The sequence below is a fragment of the Akanthomyces muscarius genome, assembly GCF_028009165.1.
Source record: "Akanthomyces muscarius strain Ve6 chromosome Unknown contig_15, whole genome shotgun sequence".
NCBI lineage: Eukaryota > Fungi > Ascomycota > Sordariomycetes > Hypocreales > Cordycipitaceae > Akanthomyces > Akanthomyces muscarius.
Genome location: NW_026611615.1, coordinates 1 through 26,758, shown reverse-complemented (window position 1 = coordinate 26,758; position 26,758 = coordinate 1). Strand labels below are relative to the sequence as shown.

At 53.8% G+C, this 26,758-nt stretch overlaps 11 protein-coding genes across 14 annotated transcripts; 6 read left to right on the top strand and 5 right to left on the bottom strand.

The window, feature by feature from the left end:
* Positions 1 to 471: 471 nt before the first annotated feature.
* LMH87_007736 (uncharacterized protein) lies at positions 472 to 1,632 on the top strand (the record flags this gene model as incomplete). Its single annotated transcript, XM_056198905.1, has 4 exons — positions 472 to 479; positions 537 to 852; positions 920 to 1,354; positions 1,414 to 1,632. 4 exons carry the CDS (start codon positions 472 to 474, stop codon positions 1,630 to 1,632), a joined length of 978 nt encoding a protein of 325 aa, XP_056057599.1.
* A 1,004-nt stretch (positions 1,633 to 2,636) lies between these two features.
* On the bottom strand, positions 2,637 to 3,995 carry LMH87_007735 (uncharacterized protein; the record flags this gene model as incomplete). The annotated part of the gene is made up of 3 exons (XM_056198892.1): positions 2,637 to 3,141; positions 3,193 to 3,331; positions 3,386 to 3,995. 3 exons carry the CDS (start codon positions 3,993 to 3,995, stop codon positions 2,637 to 2,639), a joined length of 1,254 nt encoding a protein of 417 aa, XP_056057598.1.
* Positions 3,996 to 5,831: 1,836 nt separating this feature from the next.
* LMH87_007734 (uncharacterized protein) lies at positions 5,832 to 7,043 on the top strand (the record flags this gene model as incomplete). Its single annotated transcript, XM_056198881.1, has 1 exon — positions 5,832 to 7,043. The coding sequence occupies one exon, from the start codon at positions 5,832 to 5,834 to the stop codon at positions 7,041 to 7,043; it is 1,212 nt and encodes a 403-aa protein (XP_056057597.1).
* Positions 7,044 to 7,582: 539 nt separating this feature from the next.
* Positions 7,583 to 12,154, bottom strand: LMH87_007733 (uncharacterized protein; the record flags this gene model as incomplete). 4 transcript variants are annotated; one of them, XM_056198867.1, is made up of 2 exons in its annotated part: positions 7,583 to 11,630; positions 12,105 to 12,154. In XM_056198867.1, the coding sequence occupies 2 exons, from the start codon at positions 12,152 to 12,154 to the stop codon at positions 7,583 to 7,585; spliced, it is 4,098 nt and encodes a 1,365-aa protein (XP_056057593.1). The 4 variants fall into 4 exon arrangements, with proteins under 4 accessions (XP_056057593.1, XP_056057594.1, XP_056057595.1 ...); XM_056198870.1 differs by lacking the exon at positions 12,105 to 12,154 and having other exon boundaries at positions 7,583 to 8,713; XM_056198868.1 differs by lacking the exon at positions 12,105 to 12,154 and having other exon boundaries at positions 7,583 to 8,485.
* A 49-nt stretch (positions 12,155 to 12,203) lies between these two features.
* On the top strand, positions 12,204 to 14,069 carry LMH87_007732 (uncharacterized protein; the record flags this gene model as incomplete). Its single annotated transcript, XM_056198856.1, has 1 exon — positions 12,204 to 14,069. The coding sequence occupies one exon, from the start codon at positions 12,204 to 12,206 to the stop codon at positions 14,067 to 14,069; it is 1,866 nt and encodes a 621-aa protein (XP_056057592.1).
* A 245-nt stretch (positions 14,070 to 14,314) lies between these two features.
* On the bottom strand, positions 14,315 to 15,702 carry LMH87_007731 (uncharacterized protein; the record flags this gene model as incomplete). The annotated part of the gene is made up of 3 exons (XM_056198845.1): positions 14,315 to 15,146; positions 15,201 to 15,411; positions 15,474 to 15,702. 3 exons carry the CDS (start codon positions 15,700 to 15,702, stop codon positions 14,315 to 14,317), a joined length of 1,272 nt encoding a protein of 423 aa, XP_056057591.1.
* A 1,183-nt stretch (positions 15,703 to 16,885) lies between these two features.
* LMH87_007730 (uncharacterized protein) lies at positions 16,886 to 17,699 on the top strand (the record flags this gene model as incomplete). The annotated part of the gene is made up of 2 exons (XM_056198834.1): positions 16,886 to 17,356; positions 17,412 to 17,699. 2 exons carry the CDS (start codon positions 16,886 to 16,888, stop codon positions 17,697 to 17,699), a joined length of 759 nt encoding a protein of 252 aa, XP_056057590.1.
* A 1,091-nt stretch (positions 17,700 to 18,790) lies between these two features.
* LMH87_007729 (uncharacterized protein) lies at positions 18,791 to 19,407 on the top strand (the record flags this gene model as incomplete). The annotated part of the gene is made up of 2 exons (XM_056198822.1): positions 18,791 to 19,011; positions 19,149 to 19,407. The coding sequence occupies 2 exons, from the start codon at positions 18,791 to 18,793 to the stop codon at positions 19,405 to 19,407; spliced, it is 480 nt and encodes a 159-aa protein (XP_056057589.1).
* Positions 19,408 to 21,691: 2,284 nt separating this feature from the next.
* LMH87_007728 (uncharacterized protein) lies at positions 21,692 to 22,141 on the top strand (the record flags this gene model as incomplete). Its single annotated transcript, XM_056198811.1, has 1 exon — positions 21,692 to 22,141. The coding sequence occupies one exon, from the start codon at positions 21,692 to 21,694 to the stop codon at positions 22,139 to 22,141; it is 450 nt and encodes a 149-aa protein (XP_056057588.1).
* Positions 22,142 to 22,355: 214 nt separating this feature from the next.
* Positions 22,356 to 24,208, bottom strand: LMH87_007727 (uncharacterized protein; the record flags this gene model as incomplete). Its single annotated transcript, XM_056198800.1, has 3 exons — positions 22,356 to 23,274; positions 23,362 to 23,718; positions 23,769 to 24,208. The coding sequence occupies 3 exons, from the start codon at positions 24,206 to 24,208 to the stop codon at positions 22,356 to 22,358; spliced, it is 1,716 nt and encodes a 571-aa protein (XP_056057587.1).
* Positions 24,209 to 24,758: 550 nt separating this feature from the next.
* On the bottom strand, positions 24,759 to 26,735 carry LMH87_007726 (uncharacterized protein; the record flags this gene model as incomplete). The annotated part of the gene is made up of 4 exons (XM_056198788.1): positions 24,759 to 25,326; positions 25,382 to 25,757; positions 25,813 to 26,426; positions 26,521 to 26,735. The coding sequence occupies 4 exons, from the start codon at positions 26,733 to 26,735 to the stop codon at positions 24,759 to 24,761; spliced, it is 1,773 nt and encodes a 590-aa protein (XP_056057586.1).
* Positions 26,736 to 26,758: the final 23 nt, after the last annotated feature.

The following is a 26,758-nucleotide window of genomic DNA, read 5'->3' as shown; positions in this document are numbered from 1 at the left end:
ACGCCCAATTACAGACAGACTAACGAGTCTTTCTCGTGAAAAAGACCAAAATGGCTTGGCTCAGAGTCGCTTGAGGCTCTTTCTGCCAAGTCATCGCGCCAGGCACACTGCCAACAAGGTTGCCAGCCTCGTGTAGCTTTCAGCCTTGGGCCACGCATTCTCCAGGAACCCCTCTTTGCAATTTTAGCGAGGCTTCAAACTAGGCCTGAATTCCGCGTACAGTCAGGAGCTGCTGCCCGGACCTGCCGGCCCAGCCACCGTGGAGGCGCCACACGAAGCTGAAGCTCCATCGGCCCCGTTAGGCGTTTTGCCAGGCACTGCGTTGCTAAAATGGGACGAAACGCGACCAGCCAGCGGTTACCCATGAGCAAAGGAAGAGGCAGCCGGCTAGTGAATAAGAAGAGGCTGCCTTCTTGGATTCGACGCATATTCATTCTGATTTGCAGTCCAATAAATCGACAGTCGCAAGAGATGCCACTGTATGTATTGCAACGGCAAGCTTGTTCGTTGACTACTGACTAACACGGGGTAAAAAGGCCACTGAAAGCTCGTGTTACTGTGCGCGACCTGTGGGAATCTGAGAGCTCCGATGCGCAAAAGGCTCTCCGCAGCGTCCAAGAAACAGTTGGCTGGCCGGTGCGATGCAATCCCGATTTTGCCATTCTATTGGAAGGACTGCAGAGTGCGTACCAAGACGCAGGTGAGTTTGTGACGGTCGTCGCCGCACTTATACGCATCTGGTGCCAGGAGCTCGACAGTCTTTTGAGCGATGCCGCCAACGAGGAGTGGGCAGAAAAATTCCTCGAAAACATTGGCGAAACTGGCATCAAGACTATAACACTCTTGGTCAATGTAAGAAAGCGGCTTGAGAATCCTTGTCCTTTTTTTGGGTCCCTGTGACTGACCGTAGCCGGGATAGATTGGCAAGCCTGGAGTCGCGGGCACTACTTGGAGCTCGTCGTCGTCGACTTTTACCCTGGCGCTGCCAAGCACTCGCATTACATTTGCGCCTGATCACGCTGCCGAGCTTCGCGCCGATATTTTCGGTGTATTTGAAGCCAAGGAGTCACCTGCGCCAGACGGATGGGCCGACCTCGGTGACCCCAGGCTCTCCCTTCCGGCCCGAGGGGCCGATTCGATTGTGGCACCGGTTCCTGCCAAGGGCGCCACATTCTTACCAACGCTCAACGATGTACCGCGGCCTGACGTCTTGCAGTTGCAACCGCCGTATCGCTTGATTGTGTACGATCGAGGGAGCTGCATCGAGGTACAATGCAGCCACTCGCCGTCGCTAGAGCTGCTCGCGGGCTACTTGGAAAAGTGGTGCCGAGCCATCCCCAGCCGCTCCGACCGTGTAAGTCAGCCCCCCGAGGACTATTTACTACTCCAGTGACCATGTTCTGACAGGTGAAGCCTCCCTTGATGAACGTTCGTCTAAACAAGAGCGCATTCGGTCTTGGAGTTGTTTACGACGCACTTACAATTGCACCGCACGACAGCCGCGAGCTGACGCTGCTACCCCCAGTTCTCGTGCTGAATCTAGTCGAGAATGTGCTTGGCTATAAGCTGTTGCACGAATACCCTCAATCATGGCGTTTTGTGCGGGAAGAAATGCTCAAGATAGGCGCTTAAACTATATTTTGTATACAAAGTCTCTCATGAGTCATGCCTGCACCCTTTAACTAGCCCCCCACGATTTCTTTTGTGCTTTCAGCCGCCAGTGTCCCAAGTCATCGAGCATCAGCGACGCCTTGATCGACCGCGCTGCCTCTTGTAGGCTTTCCTCTGATTCAAAATTCTCCGCGGGCCACCCGCCCTTCTGTGACTCTCCTGCACTCAAAAAGGCGACCGCTAAGGCTGACGACTTCCAATCCATATGCAGCCTGCTTCGAGAGCCCATGACCACGACGGTGCCCAAGAACAACACTTCCAAGGTAAACACCGCGGCAAAAAATGCAATGTATCCCCAGTGTATGCGAATACATGTTTTCTCCACCAAAGCCGTACCACGCATCTCTCGAAGCATCTCCGGGCCGGTCGTGTCTGTCCTCATCTGCGTGCTGATTGCAAGTGCCAGGCCCTTAGCGAAGCTGGTAACAACATCAATGTCAGTAGTGCCGTTGCGCCAAAGTTGACCATCCCAAGGCTTAGATTCAGATGAAGAGTGCGAAGTGGCAGGTGAGAAGAATGACGTCCCGAGAAAATCAGCCAAGTAATAGCCTTGGTAGAACTCGAACACACATTCCGGTGGGTAGTAGTTGTGTGGTATCCGAAAAGATCCTATCCCAGCAGGTATTGAATCCACACGAACGGTGTTGATCTCATTTGGAGTAGCAGTTCCGGTACATTGCTGCCATTTGCCGTTGATTATGCTGCGATTCATAGCCAGCTGCCACATCGACCCCCTGGGGTACTGCGGCATGTGGTGTAGGTACTCTTCAGAGATAACCTTTTCACTGTACACACCGCGGACCACGCTGGCATAAAAGGTTTGAACGCAAGGTGAAAGAGAGAAGACAAACGCCGACGGCCGAAATTGATGAATATTGCGACCACTGTAGTATTTGCCACAAAGGGGTGGTTTGCAATCTGTTGAGTTGTCCCATAACATGCTCATTATGTATACGTCGAGGAGGCTAGTGCGGTTCCAGACTTTCGGCCGAGTCCTTGAATGATGTATGAGGCCCCGCGACAAAGCTCATGTTCAAGCCGTCACCGGTAGTAGCTATGTCAGGGCCCAAAGAATACTCGTATCCATAAGAAGAAGGAGATTTTTCAGCTCCAATTCGGTCAGTAATGTCCCATGCCTGAGAGCACATTGCCAGACTATTAAATGTCGCGCCGCCATCGTCTGGAAATGTGCAATTGCCAGTAGCGCATGAGATCGAGACACTAGCAGAACTGCCCGCTTGTGGATCAATGAGACCGCGGTACGGAGCCAACTGCATCACCTTGTTGAAGGGAGCTTTAAATATAGTGGGGTTGTACTTATCATTGATCACATTATAAGTGTTTGCTCGAGGAATACTTGCAATCTCTGTTCCGTTTCGCGCACAGCTATAGAACGACATTGTAGCTTGCGCAAAAGGATCTGTAGCTAAAGCAATTAAAGCGAGCGCTGCTCCGAAGCTGGCCAGGTAGCTGTTTAATGTCTTAGCATTCTGGTTTTGTTGTGTTGTGACCTCTACTTACGCTCTCGATTCAGACTTGAACTGTCCAAATATCATCATCGCCGAGCCCCAAATACTTCGGCTTGCCCTGTCGTACACGTCCAGTGCAGACAAAGTCTGTGGCTGTTGCGTGAATATGAGCCACTTTAATTGGCTTATTCCTAGTCCGACTAGTTAGAAAACTTGAAGGCTTCGAGAATGGTATCCCAGCTTACCTTCAGTCCCTGGCATTGCAAGTGAGCCTTTAAAGACGGCCGACAAAACAGATACGACGGCGTTGATCGAAATCTTTGGCGTCCATTCATCCAGTTGTCGATCTTCATACACATTGAGAATGATGATGATGGAAGCCAGGCTCAGAGCGCTCACAAACAAGGACAGCATCTCCCATGTCCAGAGAGAGGCGCCGTCAAAGAGCTGTCGGCGATGCTCCTGAAGTTGATTGACGCCATTGTTTGCGTTGTTCGGAACCTCGCTCATACTCACCGCATGATAATCCTCGTCACCACTTGATGACTCCGTAGACATATCTGAAGACTGTACTGATGAGAACGGCTTGCGGTGGGTATGGAAGGTAGAGCCTAGACTGTGTGATTCGGACAGTAAAGTGTCATTATGTGTGGCTTCATGCGGGCGCGTCTTGCGCTTTCGTCCGAGAAGAAGAAGGACACCGAATGCGATGAGCCCAACAACGACACATATGCCAACACCAACGCCCACTTTCATTTCTGGGCTAAGGCCGTGATTGCGCGCCAAACCCTGGTCACCAAACGTAAGCCTCGCGTTGTTAACGCTCAGGGTCTGGAGACTGCTCGAGCTTGTCATCTGGGGTGTATCCGATCTTCACTCCGTAAGCGCCAATGGTTGCCGCGGTAATTGTCGAGATAAATGTGGACGTAAATCCAGCCGACACCCGAGTGACAGGCAGCAATGATGTCGTGTTGGTGATGATCTGTACACACGGAAACGTGGTGGGCAAAGAAGGATCGCTTGAGCTACTGCTGTAACGAAGACGGAAAGCTCCTGTCTCGATTCTGAATTGAACTCTGTAAGTTAGACATGAATTCGTCAATACCGGCATGTGGTGATATCGTACGTGGGACAACAGAGAGCATCGTTCGTAGGGAAGAAGTTCTCTCTTCAAAGCCCAGCAGCTCCTCCCACGGTGTAACCGGAGGGACACTGTCCAGGCGTATAATATTGGTCAGTTGACGCCGGCTTATAGCCTGATGGGTAGCACCCATCTGTCGCTAAGGGACCCTTGACCAGGTACGAGCCTCCTTGGGATCAACAAACTCTGCGTAACCGGTGTAAGTGGCACAGGACGGACTGGGTGTAAAAACAGTCGTCAGTGGCGCTAGAGATGTCATTTTCTTCCAGGACGGTTTGGCGTGAACCTTTTCAAGTAGTCGCAGTGGCACGAAAGCGTCCGAGAACTACGAGCGTAGTAAATATTGATTCCAAGAAAAACATGGAAAGAAGTTATTGAAAGGCAAAAAAAGGCATCTGCGCAGAGCGTTATAATAAGAACCCCGACGAGAGGGCCACCCTGTGCCCTTGCCGCCAATCAGAAGGCTGCAGCTGAGGCCTGGCGCTTAGAGTTGTGTTCGAGCGGCGCATAGCACCAAATGAGGAAAGATTCGTTGTGGATAATTTTCCAACCAAAGCATCCTCCATGTTGGCAGTGCATGATTTGTCTTTTCAAGGCTTGCCCCGGTCAGCCACAGCGGAGCGTCCTGAATAATGCTGCGACAGATTGGATAAATATCCCCTGCCTGGACCCGACCTGGGCGGCTAGAATGGGCGTTGCATCGCGGCTTACGGCCTCGTCGCGTATTATCTTCACCGCCAGTAGCCGGGATGCCTATTCATCTTTGAGAATGACCTGGTGAGTATTTGTGCTACTGCTACGTACGTGAGTTGCATATATTTTAACCGCACCATCTCTTTCGGGAAATTGGGCGGTAAAGGAGGGATGTCAGAAGCATCCAGTCCCGGTGTCCTCCGCTCTGTAGCCGCCGGTGTCGTACATGTGGCAGAACTGAGCATATCCACACAGCCAACTCTACACAGCCTTATCTGGAAGGCTTGCATGGATGCCAAATGTCGATGGGGGATTTTGGAAAAGGCTAAGTTCTCTATTCATCTCGACATGATCGGAGTGTTAGCGCCGACCCTTAGTAGTGGTTTGGTGGCTGTTGGCAGGCATTGTGAGCTGCGATTGAGCAAATCGAAGCCAACATGATTGCACAGGAGAAGAAAAGTAGGGGTATTTTGGCAGTCTGCAGCACAAACGACAATGATGAAAAGAGTAGCTAACGATCTTACAACCCATAGTGCAGGAAGAGAAACGCGAGTATCAATGGCACCAGCCAGTGAAGCTCCAACACACCGCCTTGGCACCCCTCTGGCAGAAAAAACAACATCCCACCAAACTCCCCCACCTCCCAGGTCGAGTCATCAGAATCGTGACAAGCCTCACGTTTGTCCTCTAGCCTCGAATCACGTTCTGTCTCAAAGAGATCTGTTCCGTTCCATTTCAGGAAAAAATCCCGAATAGCTGTCGCCAAGCTGTTCGCCCTTCGATCCATCACCACTCCCCTCCGGAGCCGTACCAGCACAGCAGCAGCCGCCAACTTCCGCCGCCAGCTCCAGTCCACCATGGCCGCCCTCAGCGCGCAGAGCTTCACGCCGGCCGAGGAGACGGAAATCCAGAAATGGGTCGCCAACTCGGAGAGCATCCGCTCCGGCGCCGACGGTGACAACGCGGGCCACCTCGACGCCCTCAACGCCCACCTCGCCACGCGCACCACCGTCCTCGGCAGCAAGCCCTCCAAGGCCGACGTCTCGCTGTACGAGACACTCGCCCCGGTCGTCGCCGCCTGGTCCGCCGACGAGCGCACCGGCGAGCAGGGCCGCCCCAACATTGTCCGCCACCTCGACTTTGTCCAGAACTCGCCCGTCTTTGAGCTCGCCGTCGAGGGCAAGGTCGCCGTCGACCAGGACGACGTCCGCTACGTCAAGCCCGTCGTCGACGCCAAGGCCGAAAAAGAGCGCCTCAAGAAGGAAAAGGCCACCGCGGCTGCCGCCACCGCTGGTGGTGCCGGCGCCGCTGGTGGCGTGGCTGCCACCACCACCGACATTGTCGACCGCACAAAGGAAAAGGTCAAGGAGCTCGCTGCCGACGCCAAGGAGGCCGTCACAGGCGACAACAAGAAGCAGCAGAAGAAGGAAAAGAAGGAAAAGGCGCCCAAGCAGCCCAAGCCCCAGCCGGCCGCCGCCCCCCTCAGCCCGTGCCTGATTGACCTCCGCGTCGGCCACATCCTCAAGGCCATCAACCACCCCGACGCCGACTCGCTTTACGTCTCGACCATTGCCATGGGCGACAAGCCCAACGACGACACGACCGAGTACGAGGGCCAGGTGTGCCGCACCGTGTGCTCGGGCCTCAACGGGCTCATCCCCCTCGCCGAGATGCAGGGCCGCAAGGTCGTCGTCGTCTGCAACCTTAAGCCCGTCAAGATGCGCGGCGTCAAGTCGTGCGCCATGGTCCTCGCCGCCTCGCCACGCATCAAGGAGGGCGAAGTCGACGACCACAAGGGTCCCGTCGAGCTCGTCGCCCCGCCCGCCGACTCCAAGGCCGGCGATCGCGTCTTCTTCGAGGGCTGGAGGGGCGAGCCCGAGGGCGTCCTCAACCCCAAGAAGAAGATCTGGGAGATGTTCCAGCCCGGCTTCACCACCACCGACTCGCTCGACGTCGTCTTTGACGCCGGAGCTGTCGAGGCCCTCGGCAAGACGGACCTGGGCAAGCTCGTCACCGAAACAGGCGGTGTCTGCACTGTGCAGACTCTCAAGGGCGCTACCGTCAGGTAAAATGGCCAACAGGGGAAATATGGTACAGAGCCGATATATAGAAGCCCAAAATAAAGAAAAACTGCAAATAAAGCACAGCGTTGAGTTCAACACTGTAATTACGAACAATACCTTCCACTCGTAATGTCAATGTGACTCTTTTGTGTGAATGTTTTGCTGAATTTACATTGTAATGTACACCAGCTCAAGGCTTGCAAGATTGATGCTGGGCAGTACTGCCTATTCCTACACTGAGCAGAAGTCGTAGTCATCTTCTTGACAGATATATACATCGAATTCCTCCATCTCCCCCCCAACCCAAAAAAGATCCTAGTAATAATAATGAAGAATGGAAACTCCAGGTAAATGCATGCTGGTCGCGCTGAAACTTTATATGCCCGGGCACTTTTTCTCCCCATGTTATTTTTCGGTATGCAAAATGTTATGCGCCAAAAGAGAAGAAAAAAACCGCTAATGTTGACTCCTTCCGCACTCTCAACTCCCCTCGTAATCTTACAAATGTCGTTTTAAATGGTGTATAGTTGCAGGAAAATGGTTATTCAAGAAAAGAAGTATCGACTTCCTCGCAGGCGGCTGACATCGAAGTCGCCTTTCTTGGGAATGTCGGGAATCGTCAGCGGAAGCCAGACGGGAACTGGTAGTCGCTTCTTGTTGGCCGCTTTGGCTTTTGTGTTAGGTCGGTCACGGAGGGCTGCATTCTCGAAAGCGGAGCCGTCCATCTCGTTGAGAAGCGCATGGGATCGCTTCAGCTCAGATTCAACAGCGGAATCTGAGCCTTCTTCCGCAAGCGCTCTCTTGTTTTCATTCGCATCAGCCGCGGCATCTTCAGCCGAGATTTCGCCAAGGCCAATGTCACGGATATCTTCTGCGATGCCCAAGTCGGGCTCTGCGCCGGCCATTTCCTCGTACACGGCAGCAGGCGTAATGATTTGTTTGGCGGCTTCCAAATCCCATGGATTGCCAGAAAGACGCAAGGAATTCCGCTTGTGCTCGAGGAGGAGTTCTTCTCTTGGAGAGAGGTTGCTCTTTTTCCTCAGAGCTTTGATCTTCTTGGCAACTGGCGATGCAGCATCGATTTGAGACAGAAACAGAGATCCCTTGTGTCGTGTCTCAAACTCGGCAGCCAAACGTCCAATGACATCTTCCTCGTGAATCTTGATGAACGAATCACGGATGACCTCATTCATGACATTGACGTCAGCGGCGTGGGTCCAGAAGGAATCGTGGACAGCTGCGAAGTCAAGGCCACGATCGTGGCACTCGAGCGCAGAGAGAAGCATATGGCTAGCGTCGAGGGAGTGAATGAAGTTGGGTGGGAAGCCTTGGAGCTGCTTCCTCCTATTGACGGGGTCGGTAGAGTCGCTAGAGTGGTATGCAAGAGATTGGAGGCAGGTTCGGATTTCTTTGGCAGTCGTCTTGCGGTACGGCTGAGCGACAGGCATACGAAGCGGCGTCGTCCAGACCACCGTGGAACGAAATTGTTTAGTCAATTCGTCGAAGCCCGATTTCCCTGCTTTGGAGACCTTGCCTGCCTTGCCTGTCTTGGTGCTAGCCGACCCATTCGAATACTCGTCAGCGATATGCTGCAGCTGAGCAGGCGTCAGAGCCCGGCAGACGCGTCCACCAATCTCGCCAAGCCAATACTGAATATCGTGAGCACCACGGAACATAGTTGCAAGGGCAGTGAATACGTGTCGGGCGATATATGTCGACAGCATCAGGTTCGGAATTCCGCACTGTTTGCCCAGGTCGGGATACAAGGCATCAATTTGCTTGCAAACCTGCTTCTTGGCACCAGCAAATGTAACGCCATACACGTTGGTCATGACTGTCTGCTTGACCACCTTTCGAGTGATCTTGCCGTCAAGCACAACACCAAACTTGTTATTTGCTGCAGCGTCCTTGGCTATGGCCTGCTTGACTAGGTCAGCGACAGCTGAATAAACATCAGCAGGCCGGTCGCCTGGCTCCAGGTTGACTTGTCTTGCGCCCCACGTATCACCACCCAGGGCAGCATAGTGCTGCAGACCGTTGCAAGTACCGTCCTGCTGGATTGGGAGATGAGAGATGTAAGTGGTTGGGTCCTCCATGTCGAGCGCTCCCTTGAGCTCAAAGCAAGCTGCAAGGCATTGCCATGGATCCTCGGCCTTGAGCCACCAGCGACTTCCGTTGAGTGGGTTGGTCACAGTTTCGACGATCTTATCAACGCTTTCGTTTGCAAAGGCTTCACGCTCTTCAAAGCTGGCCTTGTCGAGGCCGTAGACATTGGCAAAATGAATCTTCAGCCATCGTAGACCTGCTTCGCCTAGAGGTTTGCCCTTTGAAAATGATAGCACAGCTCGTGCGTGGTCGGCACCCATATGGTTCAGATACGTAGGCATGGGATAAGCACGGCCACGGTAATCGACGTTATGTGGGAAGTAAATGGTCTGGTTTCGGAACGCTCGCGCGATTTCCAACTGCAGATTCATGTAGCATCGCTGCGAATGTAAGCCAGAGCGCTCGTTTTCAATGGCCTTGATGTCGCGAATCCATTTCTTGTGTAGAGCAGGGTTAACCGTCGAGTCAGGCTCAGCGGGCATGTCGAATGTTGGTTCCAAAGCTGGCATGTTGGCGATTTCTTCGCCTGAATTCCAAGCCTCCATCATGACGTTCAACACATCACGATTGATCCGCCATGCCGTCTGGCCAAGAACATCAAGGCCCTTGAAAACTTGCTTCATGTCACCACATTCCACAGCAGCTTTGGCATAGAGTCGTTGTTCAACGTTGCCGGGCTGGACTCGAATGACGCTAGTCTTGCTCTCAAGAAAACCGCCATCATTCATGTTCTTCCAAGGCTTCGGCTCGACAATCATCGGCAGGTGCTTGGCAAGAAAATCGCCTAGTGGCTCACGCTTGAGCTGTTCGACGAGGGTGTTGTGCATGATGAGCATACCAACCTTCTTGCCTTTGCGTGGCTGCTGAATGTGGGTGAAGGCGGGTTGGTACTGGCTGACCAGCTCTCCAGTTGTAGGGTGTTGTGTGATGACCTTGACCTTTGCTGAGTCAAGAAGGGCTTTGACGAGGAAGGCTCCGACTTGAGCCTTGATTTGCGTTGACCATGGCTGGCTGGTAGATTCCTCGATCCGCTTGACAGCTTCTTTGCTTTCTGTAATCTGTGACGCAGAATCGACCTCGTCAAGGTTCGCTTTGGAGGCATCGTATGTGACCTTGCGGCGCCGGACCGTCTTTTTTTCCTTTTTCTGAAGTTCAATGTCTTCGTGCGCTTGTTTGGCGACAGTATTGATGATTTTCTGGATTGCAATGCCCTTGTCGACTCCAAGCAGAGTACCAGCGTTAAGCGTGCTGAGAATGGTAACCGCGGCCAGTCGCGCAGGGTCTGCTTGTCGAATGAAGGGGCCGAAAATACATCGTTCGATGTCCCTTTCCGACTTGACCTCCTTGCCTTCCGATACTTCAACCTGCGCAATCTCATCCTGTATGCGTATCTCCATAGCACTGAGCCATGACGATGTGTAGCTAGCCAGGGAGCCTTCCTTATTAGGTCCACTCAGGCCAGTCGTGATTCCAACCTTTTGCAGCTGCTTGTTTTGGTTCCTCCATTTATTGACAGCAGCACTGATCGAATCACGTTCAAGTTGGAGCTGCAAGCTATGCAAATCGTCCTTGGAGAGGTTTGACGCGTCAAAGGCCTCAAGGTTCGAAACCAGCTTCAGGCCGTCCCTCAGGGCAGTCAGCGAATCGCCTCGCTGAGGGGTTGGTACGAGTTCGGGTGTAGCTCCAGCGCCTGATGAGGGAGAAATTTGAGTCGTTTCCGTCGGTGTCAGGTATGCATCATCCGTGGCAGCCTCATCAATAATATCGTCCTCAAACTCTGGCTCGGCAGAATAGTTGTATGTTGGGCATTGGGCAGTAATGACAGCAAGATCTTGGTCGCTTAAAATCTCGGCCATGCTCAGAACACGTAATCCAGACTCGCCTGGGGCCATCCCCATGTAACGCGTGATAAGGCGAGTCAGCCGTGCGCCACGTTCGGAGAGTATGGACGCCTTGAGCATGCAGGCGACAGTCTCGGCTGTCTGAGGCAGGCCTTTGTTGCGAATATTCATTTCGTAAAATTTGTGAAGCTGTTCAGCCCGTCGTCGATCTGGGCTCGCTCTCAGCTGCACCAGTGAGGCCCTCAGGTACTGGTTGTGAAGGAGGATGCGCTCCTCGGGAGAAAGACTCTGGTACAAGTTCATCCGTTTCAGGACCAGAGCGGCACGGTCCAGCTTCCCAACTCTGATGCAGGCATCAAAGACTAAAAGCATGTCGTCTGCTTCTCCAGGGATGCCGTGGGGGCTGATTTTAGTCTGGACCGGGGAGGTGGCGGGTGCCTCGGGTATCGTGAGGGGAGAGGAAGGGTCGAACGGAGACAAATCGTAGGGTCGGAGAGGAGACTGAAACGCTCCCATGGGGGATGCCGGGAAGTTGCCGTAAACAGAATTGTCGAGTTTGAAGTCATCGACGGCCGTTGCAAGAGCTCGGTAGCGAGGTCGTTGGGCACGGTTCTCTGATCGTTCTATGCGCCAGTGTCCTGGTGTTCTGGTGGAAATGTGGCGCCGAGTAATGGACAATGCATTAAATCGAGCGGGTATCAATCGTGATTGTGGTCGTGCATGGCTAAATGGCATTGCTCGAGTGGCAGACACGCCGCGGCGAGCCTGCCTGGAAAGCATTGCGAACGAGACGTGCTCTGCACGAGACGAGGCCAAGTGCGCTTGTCGTGGTAATCGCAGGATATTCGAAGAGGGGAGGATTAAATCATTGATGTGGTAAAAACAAAAATACAACAGAAACGGCCGAAATACAAGTAGAATACAGCTTGCCTCCCCAGCACAGCTTGCTTCACAGATGGCGCAAGAAGTTTTCGAAGCCGGACTGCCCCCGGCTCCAGAGAATTTGTCGCCATAGGAGGCCCAGCGTCCCCTGAAGAGGGTCACGTGTAGCCAATTTTTCTGCTCAGGAAATGTCCCCACTCGACCTTGGCGTGGCTGTGGCGAACGCCGGCAAGCTAACAGTAATGGAGCTTGGGGGTCTAAACAATTTTTGGCCAAGCTGCAGCGCATTTATCCAATTTCCTTGCAGCAACTGGCAATTATTCTTCAAGCCGCCAAAATGATTGCGCGGCCTGCAATGGCGAGTTTGAGTTGTCGCAGCTGCCAGACCAGCCTGTTTCGAGCCGTTTTGGCTGCGGGCCGGCCTGTAATTGCAGTATCAGCGCAACGTCTGCTGTCTAGGCCAAATTCCTCACTACACATCCAGCAACGGAACCTGTCGACCACGAGACGTCACCGGATCGAAGACGGCACAACAAAAGCTATCGATAATGTATCGAATGAGACGAAACAGACCGACGAAGAAGACACGCCCTGGTTCCTGGACGAGGAGCCACCTCAGCATCCGCCCAGCCAGCACCAGCAAACACTGCCTGTCGCCCCAGAAGGTGCGCCACTTGTCGTCGAGCCCATGATGAAGTACATTTTCGAGGACATGGGCTTGGATGACCTCGCACTCTTTGACCTGCGAGAGCTTGACCCGCATGCCGCACTTGGTCCAAATCTCATCATGGTGTTTGGCACAGCGCGCAGCGAGAAGCATCTCCATGTTTCGGCCGGCCGCTTTGTGCGCTGGATACGTAAACATCACCAGTTCGAGGCCAAAGCTGACGGCCTCATTGGCGCCGGGGAGCTGCGCACCAAGCTGCGCCGTCTGCGCAAAAAAGCCAAGCTCATGGGCACTAACGCCAACATCATCCCCCGCGGCGACAATGGCATCTCCACTGGCTGGATCTGCGTCAGCTTCAACACCGACGACGGCGTGTCGGACGCCGATGCTAATTTTGACGCAACGGGTCGCATGGCTGGATTCGACGCCGGTGCGGCCGGCACAACGATCGTGGTTCAGTGTATGACAGAGGCCCGGCGCCAGGAGCTCGACCTGGAGGCGCTGTGGGAGGGCATGCTGAAGCGGAGCTTCAGAGACAACAGAAAGGTCCTCGGCCAGGAGCCGCTGTCCGCGGAAGAGCTAACGGACCAGGTGGCTTCCCGGCTGCAGCTGCCAGACGGCTACAACAAGGCCGCCCAGCAATGGCAAGCCATGGAAGATGCCTCGCAGAAGCGATACTTTTCCACAAGCGCACGGCGACTCACAACCGACAACACTACTACAGCGGACCCTCAGGCCACACATCTGAACCTAGACTCGGTCGCAACGCATATCCAGGACTTTCAAGCCTCCGGCGCACCCATGGACGCCCAAGACCTCGTCCAGCTCATCCGCCACGTCTTCCAAGCCGGACCCCACGACCCCGACACCGCCCCTGAGCGGCTCAAGCTCGTCGACCAGCTGCTCCTCGCCGGCGAGGAGCGCGGCATCGCGCTCCTGTCGGGCGATATCCTCATCACGCTCATCGAGTCGCTCGTATCCTCCCCCGCGTACGGGCCGGCGCTGCAGCGCGCCCAGGCCAACATTGAGTTCCTCCTCACCGAGCGGCGCATCGCGCCCACCAACGACCAGGTGCATCGGCTCATGGTCGCGTACGCCCGGCACCAGGACTGGGACCGCTTCTGGGACGCCCTCCGCGTGCCCGCGCGCTTCCAGCAGCCGCGCAGCGCCGCCCTCTACGAGCTCGCCTACGCGACAGTCACCGCTACGGGAGACGCCCGGCTGTGCACCGAGGCCCTGCGCTGGCTGTACCTCGAGATGGGTCGCGAGGAGCCGCCGGTGCTGCCAACGGGCAGCCTGTACGACGCGCTGCGCGCGTGCATCCTGGTCGCGGACCCGGCGGCCGAGGAGCTGCTGCACCGTCCGCCGCCCGACAGCGAGATGACGACGCTTGAGGCGCGCAACCTCGAGCGGCGCGAGTTTGTCACCATGCTGCGGGACGTGGAGCGCATCCGCGGGGAGCTGCAGACGGAAGAGGCCAGAGTGGAGAGGCAGAATGCGCTGGATGCCGAGATTCGGAGCAGATTCGAGGCGTAGGATGCAGTGTTGCACAGCTGTCGAGTGTAGGAAAGAAGAAGGACTTTTCTTGTATTATCAAACCTCATACCATTGTATCATCATCACAGCCATGTAACAACAAGAATAAACTGCAAAGCATATCAATCAATAGCATAGAATAGACGTAAATTCACTCTCGCAGCAACAGAGTTCGCTTCCTTTCATCGAGAAATGTCTAGGAACAATCTAGATTACAGGCACACATCTTCCTGATACTGCCGGCGCTACAAGTTAGCACTGGCCCATTTCATGGCATCGCGCAACATCGGCGCCACTTGCTTTCTGCTCGAATCCAGTGCAAGCTGTCTCCATGCATGCCTGGATCCTGGCTCGTCCAAAATGCCATCGTTCCACAACTCCAGCTTCAGCTTCTCCGTGGTATCCTCTCTAAACTTCTTGACCGCCTTCTTACCGCCACCAGTAAGACCCCATACGAGCAGGTGTCGCTGAAACTCGCCGCCCGGATTAGACGTGGTCATGATGGACGCGATGTCGAGCTTTTGCTCCTGCGCCCACGAGTGCAGCGCCCGCAGCATCACATCTTCGCCGCTTTCTTTGCTCGTGGAGGCCGCCTTTTCGAGGAAAAAGTCGAAATTTTGCACAACACAACTAATGCCGAGCTTGATTCCGCCATTCTCCCACTCTTTGTAGTCCTTGCGGAGAATGTCACGCAGGCTGAGCTGGGACAGGTCTTCCTTGGCGGCTGTGATGATGTCAAAGTATGCCGTCTGGTCAAAGTTGGGGCCGTGCATGAGCTCTTCTTCCAGTAGTTTTGCTGCGCGAGAGTCTTTGGGGCGAATCTTGGCGGTGGCTGTCATATTGACGGTGTCGATGAGTATCGGGGCCAGGGCAACCTGCGCGAGCTGGTTGAGGTCCTTGCTAATATTCTTGGTAGTGACTGGCGACTGTTCGCCGTGGGCCAAAATGCGCCAAGCATCTGCATAAGTGTCTACCACGAGACTCATGCAGCTGCCGCACGTCTCGATAACACGCGGCGCAGCCTGCACGGAAACAGCGCCCTCGTCAACATGGTGATCGATGCAGCTAATAACACGGCTGTCGTATTTTCTCAGATCGCCAGTGAGGACATTGTGGTCAACGAGAACCCACTCTGTGTCTTTGGGGTCCAAATCCTGCGGAAGCTCTGACAGGGTGATGAGATCGGAATCATCGAGATCGGCCTTGGCAAGAATCGGGCCAAGTTCAATTCTCATGGCGAGGTCCTCCCGAGGCAGGTTTGACAAGGGGATGTGCAAGCGCCTAGGCGCAATATGAGATCGAATGTACGCCAGAACAACTGCTGAGCACAGCGAGTCGAGGTCTGTCAAGACTCGTCAGTAAAGGACTCATATGTGGCGTAGCCGAGGTTATTTGTTTTCTCACCAGCCGACTCATTGCCCACGACAAATGTCAGCGGCAGAGAACGCTGAGCAGGTGGCATAGCCAGAGCATCCTTGGCTGCAGCCAAGAATGTCTTGAGCGATATTGTACTGGTCGTCATGCTTGCTCGCGTGTGCACTAAAAAATGTCGCTGCAGGCAAGGACGAGGGCCACCAAGGCTTCCCAGTGGGCGGTGTATTAGATATGTATATGTCGCCTGTCTCGCTCGCATCTGCGGCGGGTGAAAGAAGAAAAGAATGCCGCCAATATTGGCAAGAAGTCAGCCACTCGATTGCTACACCAGACACCGGCTGCGCGCTTGGCCCGGTCGCGTATTCCAGGGTGCGTAGACTAGAACTTTGCGTAATGGTGGTGTATGTACAACACACTTGCAGTTGAGCAAAAGTGTACGCATGGCGGTCGAAGCTGAAGGCTGCCACATTATTTGCTCAGGGCAGCGCCAGATGCTGCGGGGTGCGTGCGTCACAGCGCAGTCCTAAAGCGGTCTGTCGAGGCGAGTCGGCTTCTTTTGTCTCAAGAGAGTCTCGAGCTGGGAACTTGCATTCGATGAGGATTTTTGCTGCCAGCAAAAGCCCAAACAGTCATTTGATCAAATGATATGTGATGTGCCCATGGGGTAATGTTTGTACGAGGGCAGCTGCAGCCCGGCTATTGCAAGTACCGGGGTACAACGCTAGGTTGGGAGGCGGACATGGATGCGCTGCAGTAGATGGTCAGAGAATGCATTGTCGTGCCAGATGTTGACCACAGTAAACTTGTAAGCAATTGGATTGGTCGACTTCAGATATCGTAAATTAACTAGTCGAAGGATTCGGATTTTGTTTTGTGTAGTTGAGAAAGGATGGTATCGCGGTACGCTGGTCGGCTAGAGATGCTGTCGGTCCGCGCTGATAGCAGCTGTTTGCTTGCCAGGGAGCCACTGCTGGGAGCTGCCAGCTGCCAGCTGCCAGCTGTGAGCTGTGAGCTGGCAGTACTCCGTACAGCAGCCCGTGCGCTGTCGCGAGGTTTGCGCGACAATCATAATTCAACTGGCATTTATACCGCAAGTCATCTAACTCTAGCAAGATTGGATTCTTTTCCCGACTGAAGCAAACCAAACTACTAAATTTAAGGCTGCAGTATTGCGCCCTTCGACTTACAACAGCTTCTTGGTCCCAATTTAGCCGCGCTCCCATGCCGCCCGGGCGTCGCCCCGCCATCCGAGTTCGGCCCCTCCTACATCGCGACCCCCGAATAAATCAGCCGTCTCTGCGCTCTCCTCGATGCCACGTCCTTTCTCGTTCTTCCTCCGTCTCATCCTCTTCGCACTCTGCTTTATCGCTTTGCGCCTCGTCTACACCAACCTCTCGCCCTCTTCGTCGCTCCCCCGGCCTCCTTCGTCACGCGCCGCCGCCATGCCTCACTCCGGACCACTCCGGCTCGCCGTCCTCGAGGCCGACACGCCACAGCCCCAGACCCGCGAGCGCATCGGCAACTACACCTCCGTCTTCACACAGCTCTTCCAAGGGGCGTGCGATAACTCGACGCCACCGAAGAAGCTCGACGAGGAGCTGACCATTTCGGGCCACGGCATCGTCGACGACCTCAACGCCTACCCCTCTCTCGACGACGTCGATGCGATTCTGATCTCCGGGTCGCGCCACAACTCCTTTGACAGTGATCCGTGGATCCTGAAGCTCGTCGAGTACACACAAGCGGCGCTCGCGACGAAACGCGTCCGCATCATTGGCATCTGCTTTGGCCACCAAATCCTGAGCCGCGCTCTAGGGTGCAAGGTCGGCCGCAACGCCAAGGGCTGGGAGGTGGCCGTGACGGATGTTGGCCTGACACCTGAAGGCAAAAAGGTCTTTGGTATGGAAAAGATGGTATCTAACAGCCCTAATTGCCGGTGACGCTTTATAAGGCTAACTTTGCGACAAGCGAATCCACCAGATGCACACCGACATCGTCGCCGACTTCCCTCCCGATGCCGTGCCCCTCGGTGGCAACGATATCTGCTCCGTGCAGGCCATGTACGCTCCTGGCAAGTACATTGCCGTGCAAGGGCACCCCGAGTTCACACAAGACATTGTCACCGAGATTCTCTTCAACCGTCACACGGTCGGCGTCTTTACAGACGAACTGTACAATGATGGCATGGCTCGCGTCGCCAATGAGCACGACGGCTTTGCCATCGCTAGAGCATTCCTCAAATTTTTGCGGGACTAGACATACAGAACATAACAGAATATAGACACAATAAATGTACATCAACATAAAAATGTGCGGCCTGTTTTGATACCCAGCTCTGTTGCCTTGTATCTGACGTGAGTCGCACGAACGTCCAGCTTGACAGCGATAGGCTCCCTTTCATGTATTTCTCTTCAAGCAGCCGTCACCGACTCAGGCCTGGGACCTGCTGGACTACTTCTCTATCGCCGCCGCGTTCAGTGATACATTTGAAGGTTTTTCAATTTGCTTCACTTGGTAGAGAGCGTGCGCTGCCATTCGCCGGCCGAGCTTACACTCTGTATGAGAACTCCATACAACGACTAAAGCGATTCCTTTCTCCTGCGCGGGGCTTCAGGCCAGGCGGTAGCTCGAGCACAGTAAAAGGAAACGGCGGATGAGAAGAGTAACCATGCAGGCTTCAGTATACTCAATCATCCTGCTACTCCAGATTTCCTTCTCCGTCGGGCGCGCAATTGTGAGAGGTCGCGGCTTTTCCACCAACATTGTCGTGCGAAACTTGTCAAGATGGTACCCGTTTCCCGTTTCCTTTTACAGATAAAGGAAATGTACAGCTTAAGAATTACTATAAATTAGCTAGTACAATACAAGAGTGAGAGCTTGTAGCCGACCACTAGCAAATGTCATGCCAGTCACTCGGCAATTCGACAGCTCTTCCTCTGGGTTCAAAGTGGCTTTATAGTCACGTCGACACGCCTCGTGACCCTCTTTTGACAGTTTCGTTTTCTGCAGTTTTGTTATTTTGAGTTCTCGATCTCATCTCGCTATGTATTTCGTGCATAAGATCTAAAGTTCCTGCAGTAGCAAACAGCATGTCACAGAACCTGGCCCGGTGTCCACCCAACAAAGAACGAGGGGCATTTCCAGCCAGTAGCCCCTACCACAGACCCCAAAAGCACTTCCGGATCTCTTTCATCCTTTGTTATTATGATAAAAGAGCTTCATGATTCGAAAAACTTATCCCCTGTCAAAGTCTATGTGGCAAAGAAAAAGCATGACAGAGGACTATGACAAAACTGCCTGTACCTCCGCGCAACACACACGACGACTTGCAGGCTCAATCGACCAAAATGACATTCTCGAATTCATTCGGTATACGGTGCGTCGGTAATGCGGCCTTTTACGCCAGCAAGAACGAATCCGCGTTTCTGGGCTGCTGTACCATCGACCCCGACACCACCGACGACGGCCGCTGCCCAGATGACAAGATGCGGCCAGCGACGTTTGACCCGGCCGCATACAGCGAGATCATGGCGCAAGAATGCATAGGAAACGATGACACTATCCTGTGGTATACCTGCGCGAGCACCTCCCCACCTTTTTTGGGCTGCTGCAGCGAAAACCCATGTGCCAAGGGAAGCTGCTCGCCATCGGCTCTGAGGGCTGCAAAGCTGAGCAGCAACAAAATGAATGCAAGCTTGTTTCTAGGGGGCGCATTACCGGCGAAGCCTTCATCGAGGCCTTCCACAACGACAACAACAACAATGAAGACATCTGTGCAGGCGTCTGCGGCGACAAGTGCGACGAGTGCGACATTGACGCCCTCCGCTTCGGCGACTGCCGCGAGCGGCGGCAGTGGCCATCAAAGGATCCATCCAGCTACTGTTGCTGGAATCGTGATTGGAACTGTAGCCGCCATCATGGCCGTGGCAGTGACGATATTTTGGTGGATGCGCCGCAGATATGAGCATACCAAAGAAAGTGCCTTCAAAGTCAGAAGTGTCTCTAAAATCACGTCGGATGCACCTTTCACAGGTGATTCAACATTGTCGCGGCTGTACAACGCATACTATCCTCACCCAAGCCATTCTTCAACAGTTTCTGGATATCACCCTAGACCTGGACCTGCCAGCACCGGCAATCCAGTGCCAATAAATTATCACAAGGCGCTCGTGGCGAAGAAAACGGTTGACTCTGTTGAGCTCCCGGGTAGTGTCTACTTCAAGACGCCAGCGCAGCCGCCGCTCGCGATGGAGCTGTCACCACGGTCGCCGCACAACCACCAAAGTTTTGCTGCAATATGAGACAAGACCGAGATTTTCTGCCGACAGCAAGTTCTACGTGCTCGGCTCAGACTCCATCAGCGGTTGTTGACCATTCTTGGCAAGCCTCGAGGGTGCGTACTTTAAATGTGATTCGTGCCAGTCCCCATCGGGATATGGGCATTGGAAACGCGCGTCGCGCAATACCAGCTATTTCTTCGGATTCGCTGTTTCTATTTTTGAATCCGAACAGTTGTAGTCGCAAATTCGACGCGTATCACTCCTAGTTTCGGGACGCTGCGAGGTTTCCATTCCTGGTGCTCTTAACTACTGGATCATCATATCATTCGCCTCGTATTGCGCGTCGCCCCCTCGGTACCTATCGGTGCTATTCTACTGTGTGCAGCAGACCATTACAGTGACTGAGAAAAAAAGTGGAAGTGAATCGCCTGAAGGTCCAGACCAGACCGAATCAAGATCAGACCGCGGCGCAGCAAGACATCGACCCGGAGAGGGAAAGGATACGCCAGAGGGAACAGGAGGGAGTTCCACACTGTCAAAAGCCGAGCATGAATAAGTCCCAGGGGGTTGATGCAGAGGGGACATTTACAAGGGGGCCATTGCATGTTTTTGTCGTATCTTTTTCCATTATTTTCGTTATGAGGCAGACTGCCACAGTCTAGATCTACCCGATCGACGCTTGGCTGCGACAACTCCCTTGTCTTGGCTTGGACAATTTCTCCTTCTCAACAACAGTGGAAAATGGCAGCTCGGATAATTGCTAGCAAAAAAGTTATTTCTATTACAAGCCTGCAATACTAATGGCAAATAAATACCCTCTACCGTTGTAATCATGACGACACGGCTCGTTTCCGTTGCCGCAAGAAGCGTAAACCCAAAATCGCCCTGTCCACTAACAACAACCGGCCAGCACTCTAGCCTCTCCACCGCGCCCACGCAAAGGGACTGTTAGCGGCCTCTACAAGTGCTCTGCTCTCGTCCCAGCCGAAGGAGAGCGAGCGCGGGGCCAGAAGGATTGCACCTGGGGAGGGTGGAGAAGGTGAAACGTCATGTACTGCAACTAAGTAAGTGCTGATCCGGTCCGCACCTCTTCTTTGTCCATCGCGGGAGGTTTTCGCCCCTCCAGGTGCTGTACTGGTAGCAGGCAACAAGGCAGATCAGGGTACTTTTATTGTGAGCCGCGGAACATCGCAATCCCCTTATGAGACACGGGTAGAGGTCAATAGACCGGCGCGTGAAATCCAATGGCATTTCAAAGCTTCGCGCGAATACCCCTAGAGTCTCAGCTTGATCTCAACGCCAAGACTTTCGCCCAACGGCCAGAGATTGGCAGGGCTCAATTTGATCGTGTGTGCCAGAGGCGCAAGGGAGTTCCAGAAGCTGGAAGGCTTTCTTGGCCGCGCTCGGTCTGGAAAAGTCACTCCGGAAACAATGCAATGCGTCATCCACGCTCCGAGGTAGCTGAAGAAGCGTCCAAGTTTTTGGCCTACAAGAATCCACAGTCTCGCCTGAGGGTGTGAGGCAAGCCAAGCGAAGAAAACTTAATATCCAGTGCTTGTGGCCGTACGCTGGCGCTGTGAGCAAGCAATGACCAGGCTCAGCGGTGGTTTGCGGGCCAACCGCTGTGCCCAGCCGTCCCGGTTTTGTTTTGGTCTGCACTAGACGGCCGTATCCGGTACACACACCTGTCGATCTCGCCCTCGCTCGAGAACCACATCTCGGACTAGACTGGTAACGGATCATCTTAGTTTTTCGTAGCGACGCGACAGACCCCAGGGATGGAAAGAAGGGGAAAGTTACGCAATCTCTCCTGAGATTCAAAAGGCTATAAAGCCCATCCCTCTCCCGCGCTACGAGTCTGATATAGAGTTTCTCCTGCAAAATCTACGTTACATATCCACACTACACACAGTCGTTTCGTCTCATTTACATATAGAACCACCACCAAAAAGCCGCCTTTAGCCCATCATGAAGTACTCCGTCGTCTTCCTCGGCCTCGCCACCACCGCTCTCGCCCAGGGCAACATCATCTCTAGCGCCATTGGTGGTGCCAGCAGCCTCATCTCCAGCGGCGGCGGCGGCCTTGTCTCCTCGGCCTCCGACGCCGTCTCCAGCCTGCTCCCGGGCGGCAGCAGCAGCTCCTCCGCCAGCGCCACAAGCTCTGGCCAGGCCTCTTCCACCAGCTCCTCTTCTGGCGCCACTCCCACCATGACGTCTTCTTCGTCTGGTGCCGCCGGCGGCAGCAGCAGCAGCAGCAGCCGCGCTTCTTCCAGCTCGTCCGCTAGCAAGAGCTCCTCCAGCTCCGGCAGCGCTGGCGCTTCCTCCTCCAGCAGCTCCTCCCAGAACGCCGCTCCCACCAACGGCGCCAACTACCTGGTTCCCGTTGCTGGTCTCGCCGCTGCCGTTGCCATGCTGTAAAAACAGATTTACTACAATAATATGGGATCTGCAGTACCGGAATAAAGGGCTGTATGATGCGAATACACAAGGTCGAAATGGCTTTGTTAAATATACTTCTTGGGGGCAGGGCATGTCGATTATACTAGGCAGTTCAAAAAATTCGATAGTGATCTAATTATGATAAAACTTTGGATTCAATACGATCTTCGCTAGAATACCTTGTGACTAGTTATTACACAGGTGGCCTGCAGCCAAAACTGGTAGCAACACTCTTGCCCCCAAACGCGCCAATCAAGCCTTCTACGGAAGAGTAGACGCCGAGAGCCGTTGTAACCAAGCCTCCCGCCGTGTACAGAACATTGAAAGTGTTGAGCACTGGCCGCTTCTTGTATGCACGCCAATACCGCTGCATCCCCGTGTCGACATACGAGTAAGTCCGCGTTCCTGGGTCGAAATGCTCCTCGCCCTGAATCATGGCATCGCTCTTGAGTTGGAATCCGAGAGCGAGTACCGCAGGTGCGGTGTAGGTGAGTGTGAGAATAAAAAGGGCACCGATGAAGCCCGACACAAATGAGAGCTGCGGCACGGCTGCGGCCACCAAAAACGCAAAAATCCAGAATAGAGGTATACACATCGCCCAGGCAATCTTGCCCTTCCTCTCGGTCAGCGGCGGGAAGTTGAAAATGTCCTGAAAGATGTCCATGTAGATAACTTTGAAGCCAATGTTGCTGTATAGCGTGGCGGCAATGATGCCACTAACTAGGAAGAGCACATTTGTCGCCGTCTGGAAAGCATAAGGCGACAGGCCTTGCATGACGGGATTAAAGGCAAATTGACCCTGAAATGAGTACACAAACATGCCAAAGAAGATGTAGATAATGTAGATAAAGGCCTGCCCGCAGAGGAGCGCTTTCCAGAAATCCATCGGGTGGCGCATCTCGGCCATGAACGCCACAAAAGCCATGCAGCCACCGTATGAATACACGGCCTGGTTGAGGCCGTTGAGCGACGCCACGAATCCCGAGCCTCCGCTTGCCAGTCCCTCGGGAGGCTGTGCGGCAAATGTGCGAATCGGCCCGGGCCCAAAGTCCTTGCCATACGAAGCTTGCGTGGCTTTGAAGTTTGGCGGATAATGGACTACGACCCCAATGCTAGAACTTGATTAGAAAGTGAAAGAAAGAAAAAGAGAGAAAAGAAAAAAGAAAGCGACGGTTTCTGGACCAAATTATTTTACGTACCATATCAAGAGAATCGTCATATTCACCCAAACGGCAAAATTGGCAAGCCACGCCACGCGCTGCAGCGTCTTGACTTGGCTCACAAGCAGGCCCGCGACCATGTAGATGAGCATACAGGCGACAAAACACAGCCCATCACCATGAATCGCATCGCGCCCCTGCGAGATCTGCGAGATGCCCTGCCCGCTCTGGAGGATCAAGGTCGCGACAAAGAGCATCATCTGGAAGCTCAGCATAAAATTGATAAAATGTCGCGGCAGCGCGCCAAACAGCCGATAGAAGATGTCGCCAAAAGTGAGCAGCGGATACTTGTCCGAGTCCAGACCTAGATATGACTTCCATATTATGTAGCCAGAACTAAAAGTCATATTAGACAGTGAGAGTAACACGATCAAGCGTGTACTTACTAAGCTGCGAGGGCTCCGAAGACGGTGTAGAGGGCGACGCCGGGGCCGTAGCCTGTCTGCGCAAAAGCCCACGGTGTGGTCATGGGGCCTAGAATATCCGTCGTGATGAGGAAAAAGACAGCTCCCCAGCTCGTTGTCCGCAGTGCTCGCTCAGCCTGGGCCCAGTCCTGCTGCGTCGCTCGGCTCATCATAGCCGTGTCCCTATCATCGGGAACAGCCACGGCTTGACCCTTGACCTGGACAGGCTGTTTAGAAGGCAAATCATGCTTCTCGCTCAATCGCTGTACTGCCAAACGGTCGCTGATTTTCCCGTTTTTGCCTGCCTCGAGATATGCCTGGTTTACCGTTGATTCCTCGGTGCGAGTAAGCTTCGCCCAGTACACGTACTCTTCAAAAGTGACCGACGGGTCGCGAACACTATGCTTTGGCGAGGGATGCATGCTGAACAGAGACCATGAACTGATTGAATTGGATAATGAGACGAATGCAGGAAAAAATCAGGCTGTCTTTATAAACGTCGCTGTTTTCTCATGTGCTGCGATAGGGACGGATGAGTCAGAACCCGTTCAAAAATAGTGTCGAGTACAAATGTCGCCGAGTCACCTCTCTCGCCAATTAATACTGCTTGTCTTATCTTGATAGGCTTCAGGCTGGCCTAGGTTCAGAATGCGGGGAAGATCAAAGGTCGCTGTACAAAAGGCCCTTCTAATAAATGCAGGTGTTGAGACGATGTGACCTTGCGCGCAGTGCGGCTTGAGCAGCCTGCAGCCATCAGCCCTCACTGTATTTCGAGAAATAGCAACAGCTGCATATTGCGCCTTCGTGGCAGACAAGGTTAGACTTTTGCTACGCTGAGCCTTTTGTAGAGGCAACTGTAAATAAATATTACTGAATGCGTGGATTGATCGACAGACCATTTGTATTTGGGCGCCGTCGCGCTACGCGAAAAGAAGATGCGATGATGGCGCGATCTTGAATGCTTCGCCTAAATTACAGAACATTGCCCTTCTTGCGCCGTTCCTTCGATTCCATATCTTTAACGTTGATATTCCTCCAGAGGAACAAACACAGAATGCAGAGCGGCAGAAAACTGCAGCCCACAATGACAAATATTCTCTGGACATGGCCGTATGACAAAATAATAGCATCGCGGGCTGGGCTGCCCATAGGGTAGCCGAGCTGCAATGTAATGTCTGCATAGATCTCGGTGGCATTGCTCTTGAGCTCAGCGGGCAAGTTCTTGTAGAACTGCTGGGGAAGGGTATTCGTCCAGATGCCACCGGCAATTGCCTGACCAATAGCAGCGCCAATGGAGCCGAACAGACCGTAGAGAGCTAGCGCAACGGCAGTTTCTTGGTGGGTGATGTTTGCCATGATGGCAAGCTGTGCCGTGATGGCCCACACACCACTATAAATACCGTTGAAAAGCTGACACATGACGAGGTAGCCGACGTGTGAGGAAGGAGTACGGAAGTAGACGAGAAGTGCAGTACCAAGCACCGCGAACGGCGTCATACCAATAGACGGCCACTTGTAGTATCCATGGTATCGGATGAGACTATAGAAAAATCAGGAAAATTGAATAGATTGTCTCGGATTGGGACAATACTTACACTCCGGTCAGGGGACCAATGATTGAAGACATGAGCGAAAAGGCGTTGAGAACGTAACTGGCATTGGTAATGCTGAGATCGTGGACGACTTGAAGATAGGAATAGTAGTACGTATCCCAGGTGAAGATGGAAAGAAACATGAAGCCGTAGACCAGACAGGCACCCAGAACACTTCTGTCTTTGAGGTGCTTGAAGGGAAAATACTGGACGGTGGCAAAGAATCTTTCCCAGATGACGAATCCAACCAGTAGAACAACGCCGACGACAATCATGGCGATGATGTAGCCAGTCTTCCAGCCATGAGGGGCGTATTGCACCAAACTGAAAGGCAGAAGAAGAAGACTCCAACCGAAGATGGTGAGGAACATACCCACGACTATCAGACTCGAAGTTAGTAGCTGGAGGGAAAAGACAAATCGTAGCGCGCTCACCATCAAACTCGACAGCATAGTGCTTGACAGAATCCCAGTACGAGCGTGTCTTGACGCGCTCGGGAAACTTGCCCTCGCGCTGCGCCTTGCGCTTGCTGTAGAAGAACACCACCACCACTGGCGCCGCAAAGACGGGAATGATGATGCAAAAGGCGCCAAATGCCCAGCGAAAGTTGGAGTGCGTGTAGAAGAGGTCCGCAATCTTGGGCCCGCCAAAGGTCGCGGCAATGGTGGGCAGCTGCAGTAGGCCAAAGAGCACCATGCGGTTGCGCAGCGTCGTCATGTCGGCGTAGATGATTTGGACGACGTACTGCACGCCAATGTGGCCGACCCAGTAGATGGAGTTTGCGGCAGCAAACATCTCGACGTTGATGCACGCGGCCTTCATGATCATGCCGACAATGATGAAGAGGATCATGACGGCGAAGCCCTCGGCGCGGCCCCAGATGTCAATGACCTTGGCGATGGCGAGGTTGCACACGCCGCCGAGGATCACGGCCAGGATGTCGGTGACGCCGAGCAGGCTGTGCGCCTTGAAGCTGGACGTGACGTAGGGAGTGAGGGCACCCTGCACGCTCTGGAGCAGAGTGTCGACGAAGCTGACAAGGTACAGGCTAGGAAGCATTAGCTGCGAAACTTTCAACCTAGAATTTGCTTCGTATTGCTTCTGAAACTATGCGATACATCTGGAAAATGCGGAGTCCTTACAGAATGGACATGACTACCATGGTATTCTTGGACCAGACAGAGGTAATGGCCTCCACCCGCTTGACACCATCCTGCACGTGGACAGAGCTGGTTTCGGACGTGGGACCATCATCGTGAACCTCGCGAGTCTCGTCGTCGGAAAATGGCTTGCCGTCCTCCACGTCTCCGTGCCTAACAGTGCCGTAGCCGTGCTCGGCGGAAGCGCTGGCAGACATATTACTGCTTGGAACGTGCCGAT